Source organism: Argiope bruennichi, chromosome 7, assembly GCF_947563725.1.
Source record: "Argiope bruennichi chromosome 7, qqArgBrue1.1, whole genome shotgun sequence".
NCBI lineage: Eukaryota > Metazoa > Arthropoda > Arachnida > Araneae > Araneidae > Argiope > Argiope bruennichi.
In genome coordinates this window covers 2641787-2668050 of record NC_079157.1, presented here as the reverse complement: position 1 = coordinate 2668050, position 26264 = coordinate 2641787, and the positions used below count along the sequence as shown (strand labels likewise).

Sequence of the window (26264 nt, the reverse complement as noted above, 5' to 3'; positions counted from 1 at the left end):
ATTGTATCTAGGGTCAAGGTAGTAGGCACTGTCTCTTGAATAGAACTCAGTCTGAGCTATTATTAGTAAATTTTGTTTGTGCTTCATTTCATGTTTATCACTTCAAAATGACTGCTTCATTTTTCATGTGGTAAAACTAATCATGCTTAGTAAAATAAAAAAAAATTGATTGCTGTGAATAAAATAAAAAAGATGCTGACCATAAATTATTTACTTCTTACTAATTACTTCTAGTTAACTATACCACGAAGTCCGCAACTCACAATTCGAATTACTTTTATAATAATTTCTTCCAATACAATCACTGCGGGTTCCTTGAAGAAATGACACTCTGTTTCAAACATGCTGTGATGTAGGCAAATTTATAAATCGATTTGATTGTCTACTATTTATTATCCAGCAAAATGGTAAAAACTGCATTCGTAGTTTCACGATTTTGTTCGACATTTTATGAGATAATGATCCTATATTTATTTATCTACTACCATCAAGCATTCTGGCTATTACAGTTGACAGTACTATTACAGTACATTACAGGCTATTACAGTTGACAGTACTATTACAGTACATTACAGGCTATTACAGTTGACAGTACTACTACAGTACATTACAGGCTATTACAGTACAATAAACACTATACCTGAAAAAATAATTAGTAAAAAATCAACATTTGCTTCAATTTTAATTTCTAAAGGACCTTTAATTTTATTATATAAATTACGTATAAAAAGTTTAAAAATGAAAATTGATTTAAGATTAAATATGGATAAGTTCTGACAGAATTATTATTTCTTTCATATTAAAAAAAACTATTCATTTCAGTTTGCTCCATTATAGAAAAGATATGCACTGCTGAAAAGACGAATTAACCTTAAATATCGAAAACGCAGAAACAGTACAAATCATAGAAATTCGCAGTAACAAAATGTCCATGCATATTTTCGTTTCTTGATGGTAGAGAAATTCTCTGTTGATATTTATCCAGCCTTCCTTAAACTTCAAAAAGATCGCTAGAAAATTAATTGAACTCTTCCTTTGAATTGCTGGCGCTTGGTAAGGTATCATTTGGCGCCATCTACAGGGACAGGTTCCAATTTAATCTGTTTCATATTTTCCAAGTACTGCATATTTTAAGAAAAAAAGTGTAACTCGTCTCAACATCCTTCAAGTCAAGGTGTTTTCTGCGAGATTTAATTTTATGCATTTTTCAAAATTTTATATTTCGATTCACTTTTATTTTCATATTTTATTTTTCAATTTGAATATTTCGTCATGACATTTCCACCACTCAATTGAATATTATGTAAATTTAAAGAAACTACTTTACTTGGTCTGACTTCTATAAATTAATGTTAAGATTTTTAAATCTTACGTTCAATACTATTTGAAATAAAATGTATTATTATTATTTATGTATATTTCGAAACAGAATTTCTTCAAAAACGTGAGGACACTTTTTGTAATGCAAAGATTCCCAGTCATAAAAAATGAAAAACTATTAGAAAAATATAAATCTATGATGAAAACTTTGGAGAAATTCATTTACTGGAAGTATAAGAAATTGTCCAGAGAATAAAGGCAAACATTAAAATATGCATTCGTAAATTCTTAAATGAAGACTTTCAAATATCCATGGATGTTATGCCAAGTGATTATAAAGTAACTGTCCCGATATATGAGACCGGAACTATCATGCCATAAAAGAGATCAAATTTTAGTTCAAAATATTTTGAGGCATATGCTCAAGAATCGTTTGAAAAACAAAACAGTTAACTTCTAATAATTACGGTTACAGTGAAAAAAATTTCAAAATTTTCTGATAGCAACACCAACATTTTCTATTTTAAATTGAAATGTGTTTTCCATAGCAAAAAACACTGAATAGCGGTGCAACGGCACTTGTAGTGCGAAAATCATCAGACTAAAAAGAAAAGAGTAAACAACTAATTAGGGTAGAGAAATAATGGAAAGCAAAACACTGTATTGTATTTGTACATTGTATTGTATGATTTTGCACTTGACCTTCTTCAATCACGATGACACTTAGAATGTAGCAGATGGTGGATTGCATCGAAGCACGTACCATGCTGAAAGGAATCGATTGAATTTCAAGCCTCTGGTAGGCACAACGCAGTCGTTTTTTTTTTTTTTTTTCCTTATTAGTCTTTTTAGCGCTGGTGATTTTCGTGTTATAGGTACCGTTCCAACGCTGTTTATTGTTTTCTTTTCTATGGAGAACATATTCCAATAAAAAAAGTTGGTGTTGCCATTTGGAATTTTTGAAATTTTGCCACTATAATCGTACTGTTTGAGGTTACCTGTTGTTTTTCATATGATTCTTGATAGCATACTTAAAAATTTCTTGAACCCAAATTTTATTCCTTTTCTGTTAACGGTATGATAGTTACGGTCTCATATACCGGCATAGTTATTTTATAATGACAATGGTTTCATATAAAAGGAAATATCGGTCATCTCGCATTAGTAGACGGATAGGAGTTGGTATGCAGGAAATATATCGTAATGCTGAGATCGTCTGAAATTTTAATGGCACACTAGAATTAATGGCAGGATATGTTCATTAGTCGGTACGCAAATCATTTTTATATGTATTCCTATTTCTGATGTTGCGAGATTCAAAAGTTTAATGTCTGCATTTTTATGTACTCCTAGAATATGACTTCGAGAAACATTGTGTCTAAAATAAAGTGACATAAATTTCGATGAAGCAAGCATTTCACAGCTTTGGAAAGTTCACAAAATTAGATAGCCGCAAGTGTTCTTAGATCTTTGCTATAAACATATAAATATCGTATTAATATAAGGCTAGAACATGGAATTCTATAGCATGTTTGTATTAAAAATATGTAATCTTCGGTGATTTTCAAATTTTTATTAGAAAACAGACTGTAGCAGAAACCTATGACAACGGACAATTAATTAGATTTCTAACTGCATCGTATAGAAAACTCACATGATTTTCCATGTCCTTTTTTCCGCGAGGATAATTCTAGAACTCACATTACAATTAAGAATCAGAATAAATTAGGGAATGTGACAAGAGGGGATAATCACTTTAAGTTAAACTCTTGCCCACCAAGAAGGTCTGGTCTTTTTAAATCACAAAATGTCATCTGAAGTGGAACAACATTTATTTAAATAAAAACTTGCTTCTAAAAATATCATATTGTTACGAAACTTCCTCCATAAAGTCTGTACAATTAACGGGTTCGCTCGTAGTGGGTGTATGAAGACGCACAGTCAACAGGCCTCGGTAAAAAACGACAACTTTATCAACATGAAGTCACGGATATGCAGACAACAAATTCACAGCTGAGACGCACAAAAGCAATACGCAATAGCACTTTTCGCAAACAGCAGTACGTAAGCAATACAACACAACTCAACAATGATAAGCTGCTAGAAGCGCTCAGGGAGAAACCTCGTTCAACTATTATCTATACTCTGTTTCACCCTAACTTGGCAGTATTGTAAAAGGTAGAAAATGTGACGCTCCGCGTTGGGAAAGAGTTCCCCATCAATTCCGACTTTAAAATAGTTAAAATGCGCAGAAATTTATCAAATAATATCATAAATTACAGAAATCCTTTTTCTATAAGTATGTATTTAAAATTATTCTCAAGTTAGAAGTGCTTATCTGTTAAGTATTTTGTAAATTAAGCGAACGAATAAAGCTAAAAGATTGAGATAATGAATTCCACTTTGGCTAGGACCGGTCTTCAAGGTCAAATATTTGGCGCGCTTTTCTTTTACGTTTCCGCCAACTCAGCTTCATTCAGTTCGCAACCATTATAATCTTTCGTACTTTTTTTATTCTCGCTTTTTTACCAGCTGATATTTTTGATACTATTAATCACATTAGTAGTTATTAGTTTTGATTGTTGAATATTTATTCGGTTCGTTATTTTTATTCACTTCTAAAATCTCTGAAAAAGAGAAAGTGTTATCACCGACTGCGCTGCATACACCTTCAAGATGAGTGAAACCAACAAAAAGTGCAGCATGCAGAAACGTATTAAACGTTTATTCTTGACTCCGAGGAAACCCTCAAGATTCTATCAATCAAATTGTCGATAAAGTTTCGTACCCCTGGAAAGAAATGACCAGGCTCAGTAGGTAAACATTCAGGTCTTGTAAAATATGATGATTTTACATTATCCTGTATTTGACGAAAAATCCATGCATATTTTCGTAGAAATGAGATCCCAACATTAGATAAAGTTTTAAAAGATGTGAACGATGATACAGATATCTTTTCGAAAAACATTAGCCGAACTACGCTTTACCGAATATTGAAAGATTTAGGGTTTTCTTTTGAGAAACGATGAAACGAAATGAAATAACATTAATGATTTATTAAAATAATGCATCAATAATATTGAAAAAATAATGAAAATAAGGAAACAATTAAATCTCCGATAAAGTGATAATATAATAAAGTAAATAAATATTTACTATTTGGCGAAAAATTTGCGAGATAAAGTTTCGCCAGCGATCTGCATTTCTAGTAACTTTGTACTTTAAAGTAATCCAGTTCCCCTGACAACGACTGTGATTCGGCATGCCTAGAATATACACTACTGCCAAGTTAGGGTGAAACAGAGTATAGAGTTGAACTCAAAACACACTGCCTCCAGCTCGGTCGCACGGCCTTTTATAGTTCCCTAGATAAGGCAGAGAATGTTCTGAAACACTCAAGCATATCTCGGTAACTATTGGCTTTATCACCAAAATTCTGGAAGATTCCAATATTATCTGTCTCTAAAGTCGTCAAATTCGTCGCCAAGTTCCCAAATGGTCGCCAAGCCCTGAGATTACTGATTCGGCATCCGATCAGCATCCAACAAAGCTGATCGTAAAATGGTGTTTCCAGTGATTGAACTAACAGTGCTGGAAAGCAAGCATTAAAGATTTGTAACAATATTCACTTGATAAAATGACCCCCTTTATACGTGTAGAGTACTTTTCTGTTATGAATAGTTTTTCTCTTGTGTCTTTAAAACAAATATACTGACGCCCTCTTGTTGCTTCCCTTCAGCTACGCCGCTGCGGACGCCAGCTTCAGATCCATGAAGGACCGCAACCTCGATCAAAGCGTCATCATCACTGGCGAGAGCGGGGCGGGGAAGACAGGTGAGTCCACTTTTCTGTAATCTACCCATTCATCAATTAGAGTTTGCTAACACAAGATATGTATAGTAGTCATCAAGCATCTAGTTTTTTAATGAGTAATTGGTCATGAAGATATTTTGAAGATCAATGATGTGACGATACAGAAATGTATGTAAAATTTAATTAAATTTCTTATATTTGTAGCTTTAAAATTTAAATTTTTCATGTTGATTTGCTACAATTTGAGGATTGATTTGATCTCATTATTCACGGTAAATTAAATCTAGTTTAAAAGAAATTAAATCATTGCATTGCTAACGTAAGAACTTCTAAAAATTAATATCTAAAGTAAGTTGCTGCCTATCATCGAACATACTGAAAATATTGCCTGTAACAGATTGAATTCATAGGCAAATGCAAACCTCATAAGCCAATACACATATAAACCGCGTAATAAATAATTTCTGATTTCTTATCTACTTTCTTGTTCACCCTCACTTAACTCGTTTGGTTTTTGTTATCATGGTTTAACATAAATTCATTCTTACTATTATTAATGCGCCTTCCATAATTACACTAAGTAAAAGGAAATAATAAGGAAGGTAGTTCAGTTCGAGGTTACTTGAGAGCGAAGAATTAGACTCACAAGGGCGTCATCAAGAGAGCAGCATTGTGTTAAGTAATGGAATAAACGTCAAATTAAAAATATTTTTTAGTAACAGAAAAAATTCTTAACCCGAGTTTTCGTAGAAATATTTATTTAAAGAGTCGAACGTTATAAAATAAAACAATATTTGGGAGATTTAAATCAAAATTTAAAAAACAACAACTTTTATTTTTCTTCAAATATGCTCTATAAGAAAAATCAGGTAATGGTTACATCCGAATTCCCAAATCTTTAATGTAATAAAAAAAACAATGGATAGTAGGCGACGTTTAAACAATCGAATGTTAAGAATAATTTTACTTTCGCTTATATATAGTTATTGATATGGTATATATAATTAAATAACAGTGTTTTATTTAATTTTTTCTAATGTAATCAAAAATCACTGATAAACTTTAAAATTTATTCGTAATTGTGACTATATATGAACAAAAAAGCTAGTTATTTTTTAATTTATTGCTTTCATCCCGAAATGCATAATTGATTAAATTATGCGCGTTTATTATCAACTCTTACCAAAGCCCAACAATTCATTTCTACTTACCAGAAATAGACACACAGCTTAAGTTTGAAAAATGCTTTATATGACCAGAAGAGTTATATATTATTATTATTATTATTTTATATTTTCCCCCCGTCATATTTGGTAAAACAAATTCTGACCTTCTAAAAAATACATTAAAAGGAATATCTTTGTTTCATGATTGAAAGTGGTCAATTTATAGATGTTTAAAATAAATGAGAGTCATATATAAATTTATTTTAAGGAAAAATTGGGAAAAGTGAAATATTTCGATGAAATTAAATATGCCTGTGTCACTTTTTATTAGCTTATATATTTAGTAGAAAAGCACAAAATGGTTCATCTGAATGTGCATAAATAACTTAGTTACAATAAATCTTGTTCGTTAAAAAAAACCGGAGGGAAAAATTAAATCATTTTTATGTAAAATAAAGTAGTGTTTAATATGCAATGGTAGTCAATGACTTTAAAGCCTTAAAATTCAAGTCCTTGAATCGTAATATTTGTTAGAAATAGCTTCCTTCTGAAGAAATTACGCAACATATACTTAAATTCATCTTGTCCGATATGCAATATAGTTGATGCGATTGATTTACATGCCATAAAAATAGCGTTTATGAAATCTGCTTGACTCTTGATTCTCTTTCACATACTTTATTTTTTTAAGTAGCCCGAAAGCGAGTCAGCTAATTATCGTGGCGCCCACACACAAGGACCTCTGCATCCAATGGATGTTATTTCTAAAGACACTTGTGAGTAAAGAAAGACACGCTCTCAAAAGATTTATGAGCAGGAGTCCGATCCTGCCGAAATCACGTTCTTGACAAATTATAAATCAAAACAGATTTCAACAAACAATCGGAGGAAGGCTCATTTAAAGTTGTCACATATTTAAGGACCGGTCTGTGAGCTATTTTCATTGGAATTTCCAGGAATACTATACATATATCAAAAGAATATTGAAAGTTTAGAATCACAAAATAATAACGCATCAGGAAGCAATCCTTCAAACACGATGTAAAATTCTACTTTTTGAAATATTTCTTGTGTATATGCAATTTCATCACGAGTGGTATAAAGATAAGTTTTTGAAAGCCTTTGAAGGCGTGTGTGTTGATAAAGAAAATTCCTCAATTCGTTCAGACTTATACCAAATGAAATGAACTGAATAAATCGGTAGCCACTCAGTATATTTTTGTACATAATAGGAATAAACAACGAATTTGAAACCTCAGTCATTTATTTAAAAATTTTTAAAAAAATTGTCGTTGATGATCATTCTCTTGTAAGAACAGATTCTTACTATTCCAAACATGATTGTTTTGAAGGTTATTGTTTTTTCTCAATTAAATAAGCGTTTGTCTCTCCAGATTGTCTTTCTCAGAAAGAAAGGACTTGTTTTATTTATGGCAAGGCCCAAATGTAACATTCTGGTCTTTGATCGTGTCGTTATTCATGTCATTGTTGTATCAGTCCGTTAACACCATGCATGCTGTATGATTAACACTTATCAAATCGAAATATTCTCTACACTACAATTCAACACTCCACATTCCTGTATGATTGAGGAATATTGAGTTCCTGACTGACTCTTTGCACACAAGCTCGAGGCTTTGAAAAATAAACCAAAATGCCAATATCTGCATCACATCGCTCCATCCTCTCTGAGAAAATAACGATTCTGCAGCATATAACAGCTTTACCCTTCTGTAATCATATTTCCGTGAATTATGCCGGGAATTCCGAAAAAGAAAGTTTTCATTCTTCTTGCTCCATATTTCAGTACTCTCAAATATCTTAAAATTTCAATTTCTCAACCTCCTCTTTCTTTCATTAAAAAATCGATGTTGCAAGTATCAACCAAGCAAGTGAACAATATTAGGCTTGATTAAAAAATTTCTTTGAAGTTATAATAATTCGATGAAGCACTACTTGACAGATATTTACATAGGACAGTTTTTCTATTCAATAAATTTAGATTTCTAAAATAAATTTTTCCATTTAAATGTGTGATAAGTCACTCTAAATTTTGAAATAAGCATTCTCTGCGAATTTTTTAAATAGAAGAACGAGGATTTGTGTGGCATAGATGAATGTAACAAACAAATTTCACTTACTTTTTTGCTTTGTTTTCAAACAACTGCCTATCTTATTTAAGGAAACTATATGTCTTAATACAATATTTAGGGGGAAATAAACACTGGCTCGATTTTTTTTCTTACACATGTTACAATATTAAAGATTTTGAATTCATTAATCATCAAAATTTATTATATTAGGGATAAATAACTAAATAATTCCTAATTTTATGTTTCAAGCAGAATGCATTATAAGAAAACTCATATCAAATACCTTTGATTATAATTTCCCATTTCAATCCCGATCATTTAAGCAGTTTTCAAAATTTATTGTCGTACAATAAGAGAATTCAGTCCCCATAATCCACTTTTCCTTGCTTATAAGGTTTTTCTGTAACTAATAAATTACTTGATTTGATCACGGTAAATTGTTGAAACGACTTTACTTTGTATGAAACACTTCAGATTTCAAGCCATGTCAATAATTTTTCTTGTTGAAGTGCTGAGAATAAATTCTATCATTTGAAATGTGGAAGTCACATCTTCTTTTAGTTTTAAAAATCTAAACTTTCAGAAATATATTAAATGAAATAACTTTTTCCTTTCAGTTTTTGCGAAATGCATCGCACATCTTTCAGCAGGTTCAGCAATTGAGTGCTAAAAGAAAATATCGCTTACAGTATTTCAGAAATTCCTTCCGTAATTATTCCAAAATGTCCTTTTCATTAAAAGCTAAAGCAAGTGTCTCAGTCTTAACAAGAATATATATGTAAAAATATAAATAACTAAAAACAAGCTTATTAGTTTCTTTTAATTGGATTATGATAAAAATAGAAAACTACACTAGTCTGGTTTTAAATAAGCCCAAAACATTATATAGCTTTCATTTATTCAAAATTTCAATTTGTCTGCAATAAAGATCAATAATATTCAGAAACTTTGGATTTATAACCAGGATGGTACAAATCATTCGGGTTATGAATCAGAATAGTAAGATTCATTTTATTTTCACCAAAAATAAAAGTATATAGCATGGAAATAATCAGCAATAAAAAGTTGTGGAATATATATATATATATATATATATATATATATATATATATATATATATATATATATATATATATATATATATATATATATATATATATATATATATATATATATATAAAGTTTTATCCATATAAAACAGCGGGTAGAAAACCCCACGATAACGTAGTGTGTGATATGAGCTATAATGCTTTATATCTGTGAACACTCCTTGAATTCTGTTACCATATCGCCTGCCACTTTTATGCTTATCATTTCAAATCTGATATGTACGTTTTGGCTAGAGAAGTTGTTTTTTAAATTTAATTAAGGCTCATATTTACAATAAACGTTAAATAATATAAACAAATGGTATATTGCATGCAATTTATCATTGGTGTATTCGCATGCAATAAATCACAGCACAATGCTTTCGGTTTCAAACTCCACATGCTTCTGATTGTAAAAGGCAATGAATATAGCAAAAAATGGCTATTTTGCCTTCCAAAATTTTGCTTTTTTTTAATATGATATTTAAAAAAGTTTTTCAGCTGTTATAAAGGAGATGTTTTTATTGTAATCTTTTGTGATATATGGGTACTATTACTGCTTAGTAATCCTAGAACGAGGAATGGACATTGTGTTCTACTTAGAACAAGATAAATTAAAGGTGAGCCGTTCTTTCATATGAACGCCTCTTCGTATTCGGCAAAGGATTACAACCTTTTGAACGGTGGGGAAATAGATGGGCAACTTCAATAAACGAAGAAAGTTTCATAATAAAATGAACGAAAGGTTGCTGCGCGGACAATTGATATGATCGGAGGCAGATGAAAGAATCAAGTACTCTTCGTGAGAATCAGGAGTGCATAAAATCGCCGAATGGTGAGGTAATAGGAGAGTTCTTTCCGAAAGACAAAGGTTGGAAAGTTTTTATCGAGCTGAAGTTTAAACTGAACAAGTAAAGTGAAATTTTCTGCCATTATGGACACGAAAAGGGATTTTTTTTAACAAAAGAAAGAAAAACAAGGAAAGGTTGCCCTTATTAGATACTAATATGACAGGTTACTCAATTATTTACTCATAGAGTAAGGTATTTACTCTTATACTCAGTCCAGTTTTCTATTACATTTTGATGATATCTACAATTTGTCGCAAAAAGTATCAAATAAATGAAATGATTCAAAATTAAATAACGGAGGGGAAGTCATATTTTTCGTTCGAATACAACCCGAAAAAGAAATTGAACTTCCTCATCCAAGGAATGCCTTTTTTGAAAAAGATCTCACAAAACTCAAAAATGCCGAAAGTGAAAGTAGCATCTGGTGATCTTAATAAATATATACACATATTACTTTATAAGTCACAAAAGTTTTTTTACTTTCTGTTTTTTTTGTTGCCATTTTTAAAAACCAACTTTAAAATCTTAATATTAATATTGCCCAAACAGAAAAAGGGTTTTATATATGATATAAACCTTCGGTAATACAGACATTATTAATATTTTTTTCTATATTGCCAATGTTTCGCAAGCATATTGAAAGTTACTTTTTTCAGAGAATTGGAATTATTCATGGTATTAATGTAAGAGAAATTAAAACTAAAATAACATAAAATAAATGTATGAAAACGAAATTAAAAAGATAATATTGATTTTCTAGGTTATTTGATTTTCCCAATAATGATATAATGTACGGATAGGAATGCCTGATAATAAAGATGCGTTTTATTTTCTGATTAAAATCTTATGGGATAAGGATTTCCAATTCATGGTTTGTCATCTTATGGTGAATCGGCAGAAATATGAAGATTCGAACTCAAGAGAATTTCCTGTTGCCTTTGAGACTAGCGCATATTGAATCTGCCATCATCAGTTTGAAAGTAGCGCGAGTTTTAAAAAAATGAGTGCTTCTTTAACGAATCAAATTTACCTGTTTTGTTGAGATAATTTTTCGGGTTGGGAGGGGCGAGTAGGGGGGGGGGGGTCTATTTTGGCTCCTTACCAATTTCAAACGAAGAAATAAATATTGCCCGCAAAGAACTATTCCCATTGTTGCGTCCAAGAAAATCTTTGAATTATTAGAAAAATAGTGAATTAAAATCAATTAATAAATATATTTTGGTTATTATTTTTAATTGCAAGAAATGCTGGTATAATCACCTTAAATATTTCAAAAAGATACTGTAATTAGTATCTATGGTAAAAATTAGTAATGGTAATTTAAATAGTATCTATGGTAAAAATTAGTAATTAGTAAGGTAAAAATTTTAGTTTCGATTCTTAAAAATTTCCAGAAAAAGATACTACTTAAAAAAATTCCCAAAATTTTTGTCAACTACGTCAGAGATGCAAAAGAAATTTCTTTAGAGCAATGCTTGTTTTCTCTTTTTGATGAAGCACAGTTATTTTTATTTGAAATCAACAGAAACTGGAAATAGTAAAAAAAATGAACGAAATGTGTAATAAATATATAAAAGATCAAGGGGTGCAAAACAGTGGATGGTATTAAATAAAAATTTATATTAAATTTAAAAATTTGGATTTCAAGGTGCATTTGGACTGTTACGACAACCTGTGCAAGAAATGATTTGTTTATAAGTGTAATGATTTGCATAGACACATACATGCAAACTTTTTTTTATAAATGTAGATTAACATTCAGCGGAATGCCAACATGCACGCAAATAAGTCCCAAAAATGTTTTTACTGTCAGATAATTTATACATTGGAACGCAATTGAGGTATTAATAGTATTCATTTAATAATATTAACCAGGTTTGATAAACCACATCTAATCAAGCTAAATGAAAGTATTATTTAAAATTATTATTACATAATAAACATAGAGCAATCTGATTGGCTAAAACTGCACCCAAAATAACAAAGTCTACTCAAATAAGAGAACTCAAGAAGTGAACACACGTTTCTGAACACCTTAGACATGCACATAAACCCGTCTTTTTCATATTTTTACGAAAGAAAGGAAAGACAATTTTTTTTAAATATTTCCAAAAACGTTTATAAGATAAAAATTGCTGCATTTTAAATTCTATTTAAATACATAGGAAAGATATATCTAATTTTTTTTATTTAATTTTAAAAAGATTTTTCCATGGCATTTATTTTAATCGCTTTAGAAATCTTTCTTGGCACATCATATAAATAGCAAATATGTTTTTCATATACATCATATAAATAGCAAATTTTTATGTTTTCATATGAAAACATAAAATGTTATTAAGAATGAAACGAGAAAAAACATGCTCAGATAGAAACTATATAATGACAAACAACGAAGTATTTCTTTTATTTCCGTCAGATCTTAGGAGGCTCGACTGTCAAGCATTCATCTGAAACTTGGAATTCGGAGTAATTGTTTACATGTCTTTGACTTCTGCCATTAGATGCGTTATTAACATCCAAAATATTGATACATTCTTTTTGGGCAGAAATGTTTCTACTTTTTAGGACATCATAACAATATGGTACACGTCGGGAGACAATGTAATTAAGGTTCAGAGGGGTTTTTTTTTCCTTCACGGAATCAGAATGGCGTGGAATCTAGCATTAACCATTCTTCGGAAAATAGCGAAAAGAATTCTTATCATTGGAATATCTCCCAGAGGCAAGCTAAGGAATTAATTATGCTTCATGTAATGCCCTACTTCATGTTTGATTACGAATGGTAATCAAATGAATAGTTAAAATGTTTCACAATACAATCTGTTCATACAGATTATTTAGAAGTGGTTACTAAGGAAATATTACAATTAAATGAATTGTGGTACAAAGTATTTCAATATTCACAGAAAATTTATATAGCATTTCCAAACATACTCTACATTGATTAATATTCAAATAAAATTAAGATGAGTAATAACGACACTTCCCTTTGGTTCCCACAAAATTCCTATTTTTTCAAAATACTTTTAATCTGCGTACAGAGTTAGTTATTTTTTAGCTGCAACAACGACAGCTTTTCTATTTTATAAAGATAATGGTAATGTAACTTCACTTTTTTTCTTGGAAAAAATACTCTTCTACCAGAACCTGAGATTATATAAGAACGGAGGCATTGACTCTTTAGTCGGTAAGTGTTGACTCTTGCTTGTTCTGACATCTTGTAGTAAAAAGATCAGAAGAGATAGGCGCTGTATTGATTGGAATGCACACAGTTTTTTTTTTGTCTATGTAATGTACAGGGTGGCCATAAAATAACTTTCTCTGTTTGGCGGCATGTGCAGCTAAAACGAATATACGAAACAAAACCAAATTCCATATGCAGATTGTGGAAAGCATGGGAAGATAAATTTCACAGAATAAAATGAGTACCAAAAGTTGAAGATAGGGAAAGTACTGGTACTGTAGGACCATTGTTATAAATGAATTCATGAAACTCACAGAAAATAATCTTTTATTCATCGACATTAGGGTCCCTCAGATTCCGGGTTACATTTTCAATATGCTCACCTTCCCTGTGTACAACAAACTGCATACAGTATATGATGCTCTTGACTGTTGCGTGTAAACTTCGATGTTCATAACAACCCGTCTTATGTTATGTTTCAAGACATGCAAGCTTGGAACGCCACCAGCGTGCACTATGGATTCCAAGTACCACCATAGTCAAAAGTTACATGGGAGTCATGTCCGGGAAACGGGGAAGCCATTCTGTCTGGAAGTATTGACTGATAACTCTCTCAGACTGAAATACTGTCTTAAAAGGCTCTGTCCGTGAACGATGAACATATAGCCGTGCTCCTGCTTTTGGCGAAATATTATTGAGTCCAAGTATTCTTTTTGCTGCAACTGCGGAATAACGAAAGTTTGCAGCATTTGGCCCATAGGTAATAGGACTTGTTTGAGTGCGATTCTCTAAAAAGTACCGTCCCATTATGAAACTGGGCGTGAAACCACACCACGCGGTCACATTTGTGGAGTGCAATGGCATTTCTTGGATCACTGTGGGACATTCATGGGCCCAAATACGACAGTTCTGAGCATTGACAGACCCATTAAAATAAGGATAAGCTTCATCACCTCGAAATATTTTCCAAGGCTAGGGAATATCAATCTTCATTCGGACAAGAAACATTAAAGTGAAAGTGAAGAACTTTCCTCGTTCGTATGTGACAGTTACGCCAATATTTCTTCTATCAGCAACTTTTGATACTAATTTCTTTTTCTGAGGAATTCATCTTCCCTTGACTTCCTCAATCTTTATAATAAATGTCGTTTCATTTCGTTTATTCATTTCAGTTGCAGATGCCCCAAACAGGAAAGGTGGAGAGGCAGAGGTGGCGTTTCTATTTTATGGCCATCTTGTACAATATACGATCAGAGACTACCAGTGTTTAAAATGTTAATTCAATGTAATTTCCCCTTTCTCCTTTGCCAATTCATTTGCTTCTACGACCCAATCTGTCACCTCAATAAGATATGCATGTGAAGTTTGTCTCTGAGTTTTCACACAGAAATCTAACGATAAAAATCGTCATAGCATATACAGACTTTAAATCTCTGCAGGTGCCTGCTTCCCGACTTGTTTCAAAAGGATATTGAGGGAATTCCTCTTTCTTCGAATGGCCACTGTTGAAACTTTGCATTCGTAAATTCGATACAATTCACTTAGTACTGATCGGACTCTAAAGGTAACGCATAGATAATGTTAACAAAACTATCTTAAGACAACCGTCTTAAGATAGTTTTGTTAACATTATCTACGAGATGAGAAAACACAACTTGCAATTAGCGAGTCAATGATTTCTGAAAAAACTGGAGAAATTTCGTATCTTTATTAGGCAACAGAAATTTCAATTCCATCAAAGGGTGCCTTGCCCCTTTCCATGAACAACGCGGAATTATTTTTAAGACCACTACGTGTGAAGAAAAGTCAATTCCAGTTAATGATGCCACATCCTGGAAACAGAGAGAAATGATAAGATATTGTCACGTAGGTTCTTTAGTGTGGAACTCAATGAACCACAATAAGTAGAGCTAAACCAATTTATTAACTCAACTCTGAACTGAAAACACAGTGACTGTCAGATCTTCAGCTTTTATACGCGGAATTATTTTTAAGACTACTACGTGTGAAGAAAAGTCAATTCCAGTTAATGATACCACATCCTGGAAACAGAGAGAAATGATAAGATATTGTCACGTAGGTTCTTTAGTGTGGAACTCAATGACACACAATAAGTAGAGCTAAACCAATTTATTAACTCAACTCTGAACTGAAAACACAGTGACTGTCAGATCTTCAGCTTTTATACTAGCAGGGGAAGTTCCAGAATACTTTTCTGGAGACAGTAAGAAAGTCCAGAACACTTGTCTGGTAAACTAAAGAAATGTCCAGAATCTTCTGGAACATGAAATAAAAGAAAACATAAAATCAAGGAATTATATATTTACACAGACTGAATCGCATTGTATCTAGCGGGATTCGAACTTACGCTCTCTTGATTAAGAGACCAGTACTATGACCATTCGGCCGTGGAAAGTCGGCAGCCTCTTTTCAATGCGGCAATATAATTATATATAATCAGCTCTTAATAATATAATGGACTGTAGTTAGTCACAAAAATAGTCAGCTCATATCGTTGTAGGTTTGAAATAAGCGAAATTAATAATAATAGAATAGGTTTAAAGTAAGCGCAAAGACTTTCATTGAGACTTTGTGCATGAAGTCAACTCATTCTACAATGGCTTAGTAATGTATAATAATGTTCGCTGGTTGAGACGCGGAAACGTACTTGTTGACTGCTTGGAAGAAATCAGACTGTTTCTGCAAAATGAAGAGGGGAATTGAACAATATTTACAGCTGTTGGATATTATGTGGTTCTCAAAATTGAAATTTTTACAGACATTTGCCAACATTTCTATGAATTGAAAATAAAGCAATTTTCGTCATGATGGATCTCATTCGCGCTTTGGGCGCTGAACTGCATGTTTTCAGGAACGAAATTATTACAAGAAACAACAAGTACTTCCTATAAATTTTTTTATCATTATTATACTTTGTGATTAATAATTTTTTCTAGCTGTAATGCTTATATATGTATTTAAAATCATCTTTTGTAACATTATATGAACGAAAAATTCATAAAAATATTTTATCAAAGTTTATAATCTGTCAATCATTTTTGCCAAACTTTAAGCTCTTTGTAACACCTCGAGATATTGTTGTATTGCAACCAATTTTTTTTAAAATTCTTTTTTAACCTAAAAGATAACTTTTCCCTTTTATTGCCAAACTAAAACCTAGGAAAATTTTTAATTTTTTTACAAAATTTCAAGCTTTTCGCACCACCTCAAGATAATATAATATAGCAACCATTTTTAAAAAAATTGGTTTTGAATTTAAAATGCAATTTTTCCGCAGTAATGCCAAACTAAAATCTAAGAAAAATTTTTAAAGGTCCATTTTAAAAGTTTCAGTTTCTTTATTTTTTTAAAAAAATTCAAAGCTCTTTGTGGGACATCAAGATAATGTAGTATTTCAACCAAATTTTTTTAAAATTGTTTTTGAACCTAAAAGGCAGATTATCCACACTATTACCAAACTAAAATTTTAAAAAAACTACTCTATTAGCTTATTAGCAGTTCTGAGATGATGACAAGGTTAAATCCGTTATAATCCAATGGTTATAATCGCATATAGTATCGTTCTTTGACCAGCACCATCCAAATACTCGTGTCCCGCTTCTATAAATGCCTAAAAAACGGTGGTGTGTCGAAAGTTAGTCTGATCATTGTAGTTCATTATTTACTCTAGAATAGTTTCAAATAATTATTTTCTTTCATTACGTTGCTAAACGGAATATACTGTATGGATCTCCCTTGCCTTATGACATTGCGGTGAAATTGTCTTCAAATATAACATCTCACATTTTTTTATTTTTTTGATGACCAATGGAAAACAATTTTAACTGCACATTTGATATGCTTTTTCAGATTAGTCATTCATATCAAACACCTATTACCCGCGAGTAAAGTTTCTGTTTGTTTCTTCTTAAAAGACACAGGCGAGAAAAATTTTCTGTAATGCATTCCGCATTTCCCATTAATATAAAATGCCCAACCATATCGTTACGACTTACGATCGTTAACTTAGTGGTATTTTATGATATTCAGAATATTGAATAACTTTTTAAAGAAGTCATACAAAATGCTGTGCTTAAGGAATATCAGCTGTACACTATTTTTCCGAAGATATTCCAAGCACTCTTCATAAGTTGTCCGACGTATCGAAATCGCGTCCAAGGTATTTCAATATGTCTTTAAAAAAAAAGCGAAACGATAGTTAAATTATTTATAGGGAACACGATTAACGCATTATGAGAACTGCACTATGCACTTATAGAAACATATATTAATAATAGAAAAAAACATACGAGGGAAAATACATTCTTTTAATAATTACTTTTACAATAGTATAGGTCAGTGACCAATCATGTGCCATCGATGGCACGCGACACATTATTTTGGACACGCCACCGATGAAAACGATTTGCATTTTAGTTCAAAATAAACAAACGGGAGTGTTCCCATTCCATTTAAAAAAAGCACATATATTTGTACGGCTGTTAAAAATTCGCTTGCTGAGAAAGAAATTGATTTGAAAAGAATTGTTTCAGAAGCTGATGGTGCTCCAAATAAGGTTGGAAGAAATGTTTTCATTAGTTTATTTCAAACAGACATAGGGCATTCGATTCTTGAACTCCACTGCATTATTCACCAGCAAGCCTTGTGTTCTAAGAGTGGTTAAACATCTTTTGCTAATATAATGGCCACACTATAATAATATATAATGGATCTCTTGTATCATGATAAGATATCTTACATCATAATCTATAAGCATCTCTTATATTATAATATATTGTGATGTAGGTTCTTTAGTGTGGAATTCAATGACACATACAAAAAGTAGAGCTAAACCAATTTATTAACTCAACTATGAACTGAGAACACAGTGACTGACAGATCTTAAGCTTTTATACTAGCAGGGAAAGTTTCAGAATACTTTTCTGGAGACAGTAAGAAAAGTCCAGAACACTTGTCTGGTAAACTAAAAAAAATGTCCAGAATCTTCTGGAACATGAAGTAAAGGAAAACATACAATCAAGGAATTAAATATTTACACAGACTATGAATCGCATTGTCTGTATCGTGATTCGAACTTACGATCTCTTGATTAAGAGAACAGTGCCATGACCATTCGGCCATGGAGAGCCGACTGCCTGTTTTCAATGCGGCAATATTAAATATGTATTATCTTAATGATGTGTACAGTGCAGATGAAACTATTTTGTTCTATGAGCATTCTTTTTGAAACTATGAGCCTCTAACTATGAGCTAGAAACTATGAGTTCTATGAGCCTCTAACTATGAACTAGAAACTATGAGTTCTATGAGCCTCTTTTAATGAAACAGCATTCTTTAAAAGAGGAAACTTAAAAAGTTGGAAGAAAGTGAAGCAGATAATGACAACCATATGTTCAAATAATACTGGAACTGATAAATTGTAGCACTAATAAGTTGAAAAGTAAATTTTGCCTAAGCTCTTTAAAAATGTCAAATGTTAGCCAGTTTGCATTAAGGTAATTAAGAAGCCTTGGATGACCTCAGCAACTGACTACTTGATTCTAATATCCAGATGAAGAAGAATGTTCTATCATAATTGACAACTGCATGCATCACAATACTCTACCAGGTGTGAAAAATTGAAAAATGTACTTTTTTTTCACTTTCAGCCAAACTGCAAGTCTATCCTGAAGTCATTAGATTAAATCAAGAGATATTATCAAAAAAGATTAGTTCATAATGTTTTTTACTATTTGGATAACAAGCTACTAAATCCATATGAAAGTGATATTAAAAAAATTTATGTTTGCATTTTTTTTTTTTTTTTTCGATATGAACATATGTTTCTCATTCAAGGAGAAGAATTTCAAACTTACAATGCTGTGCAAATGATCAACAGCACCAATGTTGAAGAAGAAATTCAAAAGATTTAATTCCTGATGATTAGAGTGATAAGAAATATTATCAAAACAAAATATATCTTATATATATATATATATAAACAAAAGTATTAGAATCAAGTTAATAGGAAAAACAAAAATCAAATAAAAATTAAACCAAAAAAATTATTAAAAAATATTAAAAAAGAATCCGGCCTGAAGACTTTTTCAAGGGTCACCCTCAGGCAGGGATTCAAATAAAGGGATTTTTTCTGTGAGGACATACAGACATTAAGTCTAATAATGATTCCTCGTGACCCGAAAATCCCCCGAAATTAGGCTCAAGAGATATACCATTTTAACAGAAAAGAAATACAAAATAACAAATTAGAAAAAACCACAAAGTAAAAATACAATAAAAACAAAAACAGCATTAAAATTAAAATTAAAAACGAAAAGGCCAGAACATACCATCCAACAGTGAATGAAACTTTAAACAATCGATTGTGATTTCCTGTTTTTGAAAGTTAACGGTAAATTATGTAAACAGAGGTAGGCACCCAGCGCCATCTATTGAGTGATCCAATATGCAAGTAAATTTCTATTTTTATTTAAGCCAAAAGATTAATCCCAAACCATACCTTGTTTAATTAAAAAATTGACATTACAGTAATTTCTAGGAAAATCATTTTTAATTAAATTTTTAAGGAGGATATTTGATGCTTCAATATAAGAATTTTTATTATTGCAAACCCTTTTGATCCTGTTAACTTGTGAGAAAATTAGATTTTTGAAAATTTTAGAGTTTAGATTGGAATGGTAGTTACATAGTTTTGTTATTTTAAAGTTGAAATCATCCCTTTTATCGTATATACCAACTATTGTTTTATCATTAGCAATTTCGATTTTTAAATCCAGAAAGGTAGCCTCAAGTTGATATATATATATATATATATATATATATATATATATATATATATATATATATATATATATATATTGCAACAGCACAAATGCTTCCAATGTTCATCTGAATTCCTTAGATAAGCTGATATATATATATATATATATGTAAATATCATTTGTATTAAAAAGTAAACAAACAAAATTAATAATTTTTCTATATATATATATATATATATATATATATATATGCACAAAAATGCACTAGTGCCCTAGTGCATTTTTGCTGATATATCTCTCTTATGTATATTACATTTTTATACTTTTTACTTACTGTTAACAAAGTTTTTATTTTGAAATTCTTATAAAGAAATTAAATCAGTTAAAAAATATCATTTTATAGGTTCAAAGTATCTTGAACAAAAACCTGTATGAAATAATATTTTATCTCATTCTTGATAGCGAGGCACCAGCAGGTTTCATTATATACGAATACAAAATATTTGTGAAATTCATGCACAAATTTAAAATGTAATTTTATGTGACAAAAATATTTAGTTAAAGATTTCTTTGTATCTAAGGGTTATTTTTTGCATGTGAGTGAATCTTTAAATGTATATAATTTAAAAATGACTCATTACTGTTGATCGTCAATATTAAAAAAAGGTGGAACTACAAAACCTGATTTTTTAAAGTTCTTCACCATTTTAAATATTGAAGATTTGTAAGATGTGTCTTTCTCCATCTATCTTTCTGAGTTTTCTTCAATCCAGTTAAACCAGCTAATCTAAGAATGTGATTTCTTTTTCTCTTTTAATGAAGCCCTTCTTCAGCAGCAGTTCTGAAAAATAAGTGAGTTGAAAGTGAAATTTCATGAGGTAAAATAAAAAGGTGGATCAATCCTTTTATCCATGTCTTTACAGTTTCTTTCAATCACATATGTTATAAAGTTGCAACTAATTCAAACTAAACACAAACTTTAGAAAATTAATACAGGGTTGGATTTTGTTGCTGTTGTTATTGTTGTTCAAAGCCCTAATTTCTGACATTATTTTTACCGTAGATCTACTTATTTAAAATCCAATTGCCTTAAATCCACTGATCAAGGAACAAAGATATAAGCAGTTGGGAAATTTGTGATCATAAAAATCTCCAAAATGTTTTCTGAATGACAATCTAACAATTATTGAACCTTCAACCATGTCACGTGTTTTATGTAAATAAATGATTTTTAGTGAAATTACTCTAGCTCTTTCTCTAACTTTTTATAAGGTCATTTTTCTTACATTCGTCATAGCGTCTTTTAGGAATATTATCGATTATATGATAAGCGTCATTCAGACAGATGGAAAAACAAATAACTTTTCCGATAACCAGTTATTCATCAATTCAGTATCGATTTTGGCGAAAAAAAATAATTCAGAAATTTCCTTGAATTACAAAGGAACAAAATCCATCAGCTTTTCTCTCTTATATTTCTTCCAGAAATAATTCTTTCTACAATCGCCATCTTTTCTTTTTTCTTCGTATGCTGCTCTATATCTGGACCAAATAGATTAAGAAAAAACTAGCCCAGACTTAACCTCTGCAATGTAACAGATCCATCACAACACCGTGATAGATAGACTCTCTGGGAAGATAAAAAAAAATTACTTCTTTAACTGTCCGGAATAGTAGAAAGTATTTCATCTCATATCGAAGCAAACTGTCACAATAAAGAACAGAAACATCTTATCTCGAATCGTGCCCTGGGACTGTATTTAACAACCCTTCTAGTGTTTCTCAGCCATCTGCTGTGCGTTGAGCTTGTCAGGCTTTATTATTAGTTTGTTCTTCAATTAATTATTTGATAATAAAATTGAAAATTTTTAAAACATTTTTTTAAGTGTACTAAAAAGTAGATAATAAGATTTCAAAAAAAAAAAAAAAAAATGGAAATCAACATGTACGCATATGTGTAAGATCGTTTTAGAGAAATTATCCAATATAATTGGAATTCCAATCACATAGACTGTAAAATTTAATTATTCGCTCCAAATTAAACTAGAGTAACCGAAATTTAGGAAATTGGCAAATATTTTCGAGCATTCGCAACATCTAGTGTAATAAAATGGTCTTTTTAATATTTATCTATAAAATTGGAATTCAAGAGGACAGTCGACTATTGATGAGATTTCTGAAAGTCATGGGAAATGAACCAAACACTGGCGAAATAGTGCCATTGATTGTGGTTGAGTGATTGATACTTTGGTTTTCCTTATTATAAAATATATAGATTACTAGCTGGAACTCGGTGCGTTGCTGCCGTAGAAGAAATAATTTTGAAAATATGGTTTGAAATTTGAAATAGCTATCTTGTTTAATTAGGAATGACAGGAAGAACGCTATTTATTTTCTTGTCGACAATAAACGAATTTATTGAAATTGAATGATATATAAAAGAGAAGTATAAATAATATTTATCGTATTGTTTGATTTTATTATTCAAGTGCTTTAAGGTAGACAATATGTTTTTCGATTTTCCGTCTTTAGCAAAAAAAAAAAAAAAAAAAAAAAAAAAATTCGTCTTTCCGACTCGTGAGCATCCCGCATACAAATGGCCATGTGGGAAACATGAATTTTCTAGTTTCAATCTTCACACTTGAAGTGATTGACCGTGCGTCTTGTTGATGTCATCGAGAATACAAGTAGAATGGGGAATTACAATCGTTTAAAATCAAATGGCATATAGTTGGGGACAGTGGGAAAGCGTGAGTTGAGCACATCTTCATTCGACTTTCCGTTAGAAATAGTTGCTCGATTCTTTCCACATACTAGTCTTCTAATCCTGATGCGCTTGATCGGGTAGCACATAATCGTTGTCTTTCGATTCTAGCCGCATGTTGAACTTAAAATTCTGAAACACGTGAATTTGCAGTTCGTAAGCGATCTGTTTCAATGCTTGCTTGTCGTTCCTCTTTTTTTTTTTTTTTTTTTTTTTTTTTTTTTTTTGAGAAGCTGGAATTTATTTATTTCTTTTGTCGATTGCTAATTTTCAGTTTTAAAATAATGTTGAATCATAGAAACGTATGAAAAGATTTGTTTGTAAATTTTATTGCTTTCAAAATAAATGCTAAAAATTGTGTTATGCCTATAACCTTCGCGCAACTGCAAGCAATAAGTTGGCAAAGTTTTTTTTTTTTTTGCAATCGGATGAATGGTTCGGCAGCATAAAATGCGAGCAAATAAAAATTCATTTTTATACATTAGATAAATATTCTGTCATAATAGTGGATGGAAGTTGTTCAACTTAACATTCGTAAATATGAAATACATATATATATTCCATCGCATTTTGTCAACAGCCCTAGATGATGGTTGATTCTCTATTTTTTGTAAGTCTATCGATTGAAATGTGAGTTTGGATTTGGACAGCATCGGGAGCGCGTGGAGGATTACATGCTCCCATCATGATCGTATAATTTCCACTTTCAATGAATATCAATGAAAGGTAATAATGGCACTGGCAGCCGTGCAATCTCAGTAAGTGCATTCCCTGTGATTGCACTTACCTTTCAATAAGGTCAACTGAAAAGCATTTCAGTTGACCTTTGTCTGGCAAAGGTAAAGAAATTTTAAAACGAAAAATGGCAATTAACATTTTAAATAAATGGCATGCACTCGAGAAAATGTAAGAATTATTTCGCAACTGCATTCAAAATGAATACAATTGGTTCTGTGTTGGATTCTAAGTCGTTATAAAAGTGTCACTCTTCCCTTTTCCATTTCAGAGGCTTGCAAGTGTGTGATGCAATACTTGGCCATGGTATCCGGTTTTGCGAGCGACATGGACTGCATCAAGGAGCAACTACTACAATCAAATTTTATTTTAGAAGGTAAGACCTCTTGCCTCGTTGTTCAACAAGAATTTGAAAAAATTCTGCTAAAACATTGGGTAATCTGGGACGAATTTTTTTTGTTATTTGACCTTTTATTCATGAAATACAGAGATATCACTTCAAAACAAAAAGAAATTCAATTGCCAAAGACATTTTAACAGTTTCAAGATGACTTTGACACTGAGTTTAAAGTTGATGTACGTTTTCCCGAATTGGTTCTAATTTTTGAAATTATGTCTATTCGCAAAATATTAATGAACTCTGTTTAATTTTTATATTTTTTTAATTGCTCATTTAATTTATTTATTATTTTATTGATATTTTTATTCCTTCAAAAGACATTATCCAAGTCAAATATTAGTGAGAAAATTCATCCTTGCTTTAAAATAGACACAGAGGTTGCATATTGCAATAATTTTCATCAACTTCTTTTTCACATCGGAACAAATATTTGAGCCAGTGGACTGGAAGTGTTTTCAGGCTAAATTCGAAATGCATATTATTTTACAACAGCAGTCACTATCCTTCTCCTCTAATTATCATTCTGTAAAAGTTCTTTCTTCTGGAAAAATATCAAGAGGCTTTTGCAGAAGTTCGCTATCGAGAAATCTGTATCTATCTGCAAACCTAACAATTGTCAACATTCTCCTGAGACCAGCACTACCAAATGAAACAGTATTATTTCATATAATAAAAGTTGAATTTATGAAATATTTTTTGGTAGGTAGTAGTGCACAAATAGATCACTAGAAAAAATAAATTCGGTTTTAAAAAACATATTGACATAGGAACAACGAATCTTATCAAAGAGCCATAAGTTATTGGAAATGTTTTCCCTCATATTCATAAAATATTTTCTATATGTGTAATGAAAAAATACGAGGAAAGATTTTAGTGATTCTCAAATCCATTAACTTTTTCAAATTCAAAATTTTAAGCCTGCATGATTGAGTCTTCTGTTTAATTATATTTCGTATTAAGTATAAAAAAAATTTGGATAATCACAAAGCAGAAAAAAAGGTAGAGACAAAATATTCTTCAAAGTTTGAAAAATGGAATTTTAATATAGGCATAAAGAAGCGTTCTCCATATAGACACTTGACAAATCAATATATATTGTGAATCATTATAGTGAGGAATAAATACTGGTTTTAAAGAGGATATCAAAGTAATGGAAAAAAGATATCACGACAAATGAAACACAAGCGTGATGGCAGATCATCGCTAGAATCTCGGCCTCATAACTTCTGTTACTTGTAAACGAAAATCATATTAGAAGTTAATTGAAATAAATTAATTGAACTAACTAATTGAATTTTCATTTCAATTTACAATGCAACATCTTTTTATGTATCTTTAACACTCCTGTTAATATTTTAACATATGTCACTACCTGTGGTAATATTGAATTTGTTGAAATTAATTTATTTATTTCAATAACAATGTTTAAAATTTTATTCCATAACGTATTTGGTGCAGATTTCATACAATTTTCGTATTGATTTATTTTCTGCTACATATGTGAGGCCGCGATGGCCTGGTGGTAAGGTCTCAGCTTCGGAACCGGAGGCTTCAAGGTTCGGAACCCTCAGGTTCGTTTCAAAATAGCGCTAGAATTGCTTTAAAGCAGGACGTTAATACAACTACACTAAACTCTGCTGTATGTGCAGATTATGCGTTAGAATTAAATTGATCATTCCATCTACTTAATTCTATTATTTATTTACATTTGAAACAGTTTTAAGACACTGAGAGCTATGTATTACTATTGAAGTTTTATTTTTATATAAAAAAAACTAGAACTAATCTTTCAAAAACAGAATGCTAGATTCGGAATCATTGCCATGAAATTATCCTAAAATCATTGGAATATATTTGACAGTAAAATCAGTGTTAAACTGCGCTATCGTCTATCAAATCTACTCTATTATCATTTATGTTATAGTATAAAGTCCACATTTCGCAAAATCAACTATTATCCGCCTCTCTCTCCTTAGGGCCACGGTGGCCTGGTCTCGGTTTCGGAACCGGAAGGCTTCAGATTCGAGACACGATTCCATCGAAGAGACGTCATGTAAGTGGGTCT

General features: G+C 31.1%; 1 protein-coding gene across 1 annotated transcript in view; it reads left to right on the top strand.

Moving 5' to 3' along the window:
• LOC129976617 (unconventional myosin-Ia-like) overlaps positions 1–26264 on the top strand; it is a 310401-nt gene that overhangs the window by 213897 nt on the left and 70240 nt on the right. The window contains exons 4-5 of the mRNA XM_056090265.1: positions 5060–5154; positions 24071–24175. Coding sequence (XP_055946240.1) covers positions 5060–5154; positions 24071–24175 — 200 coding nt within the window. The remainder of the gene's footprint in view (positions 1–5059; positions 5155–24070; positions 24176–26264) is intronic.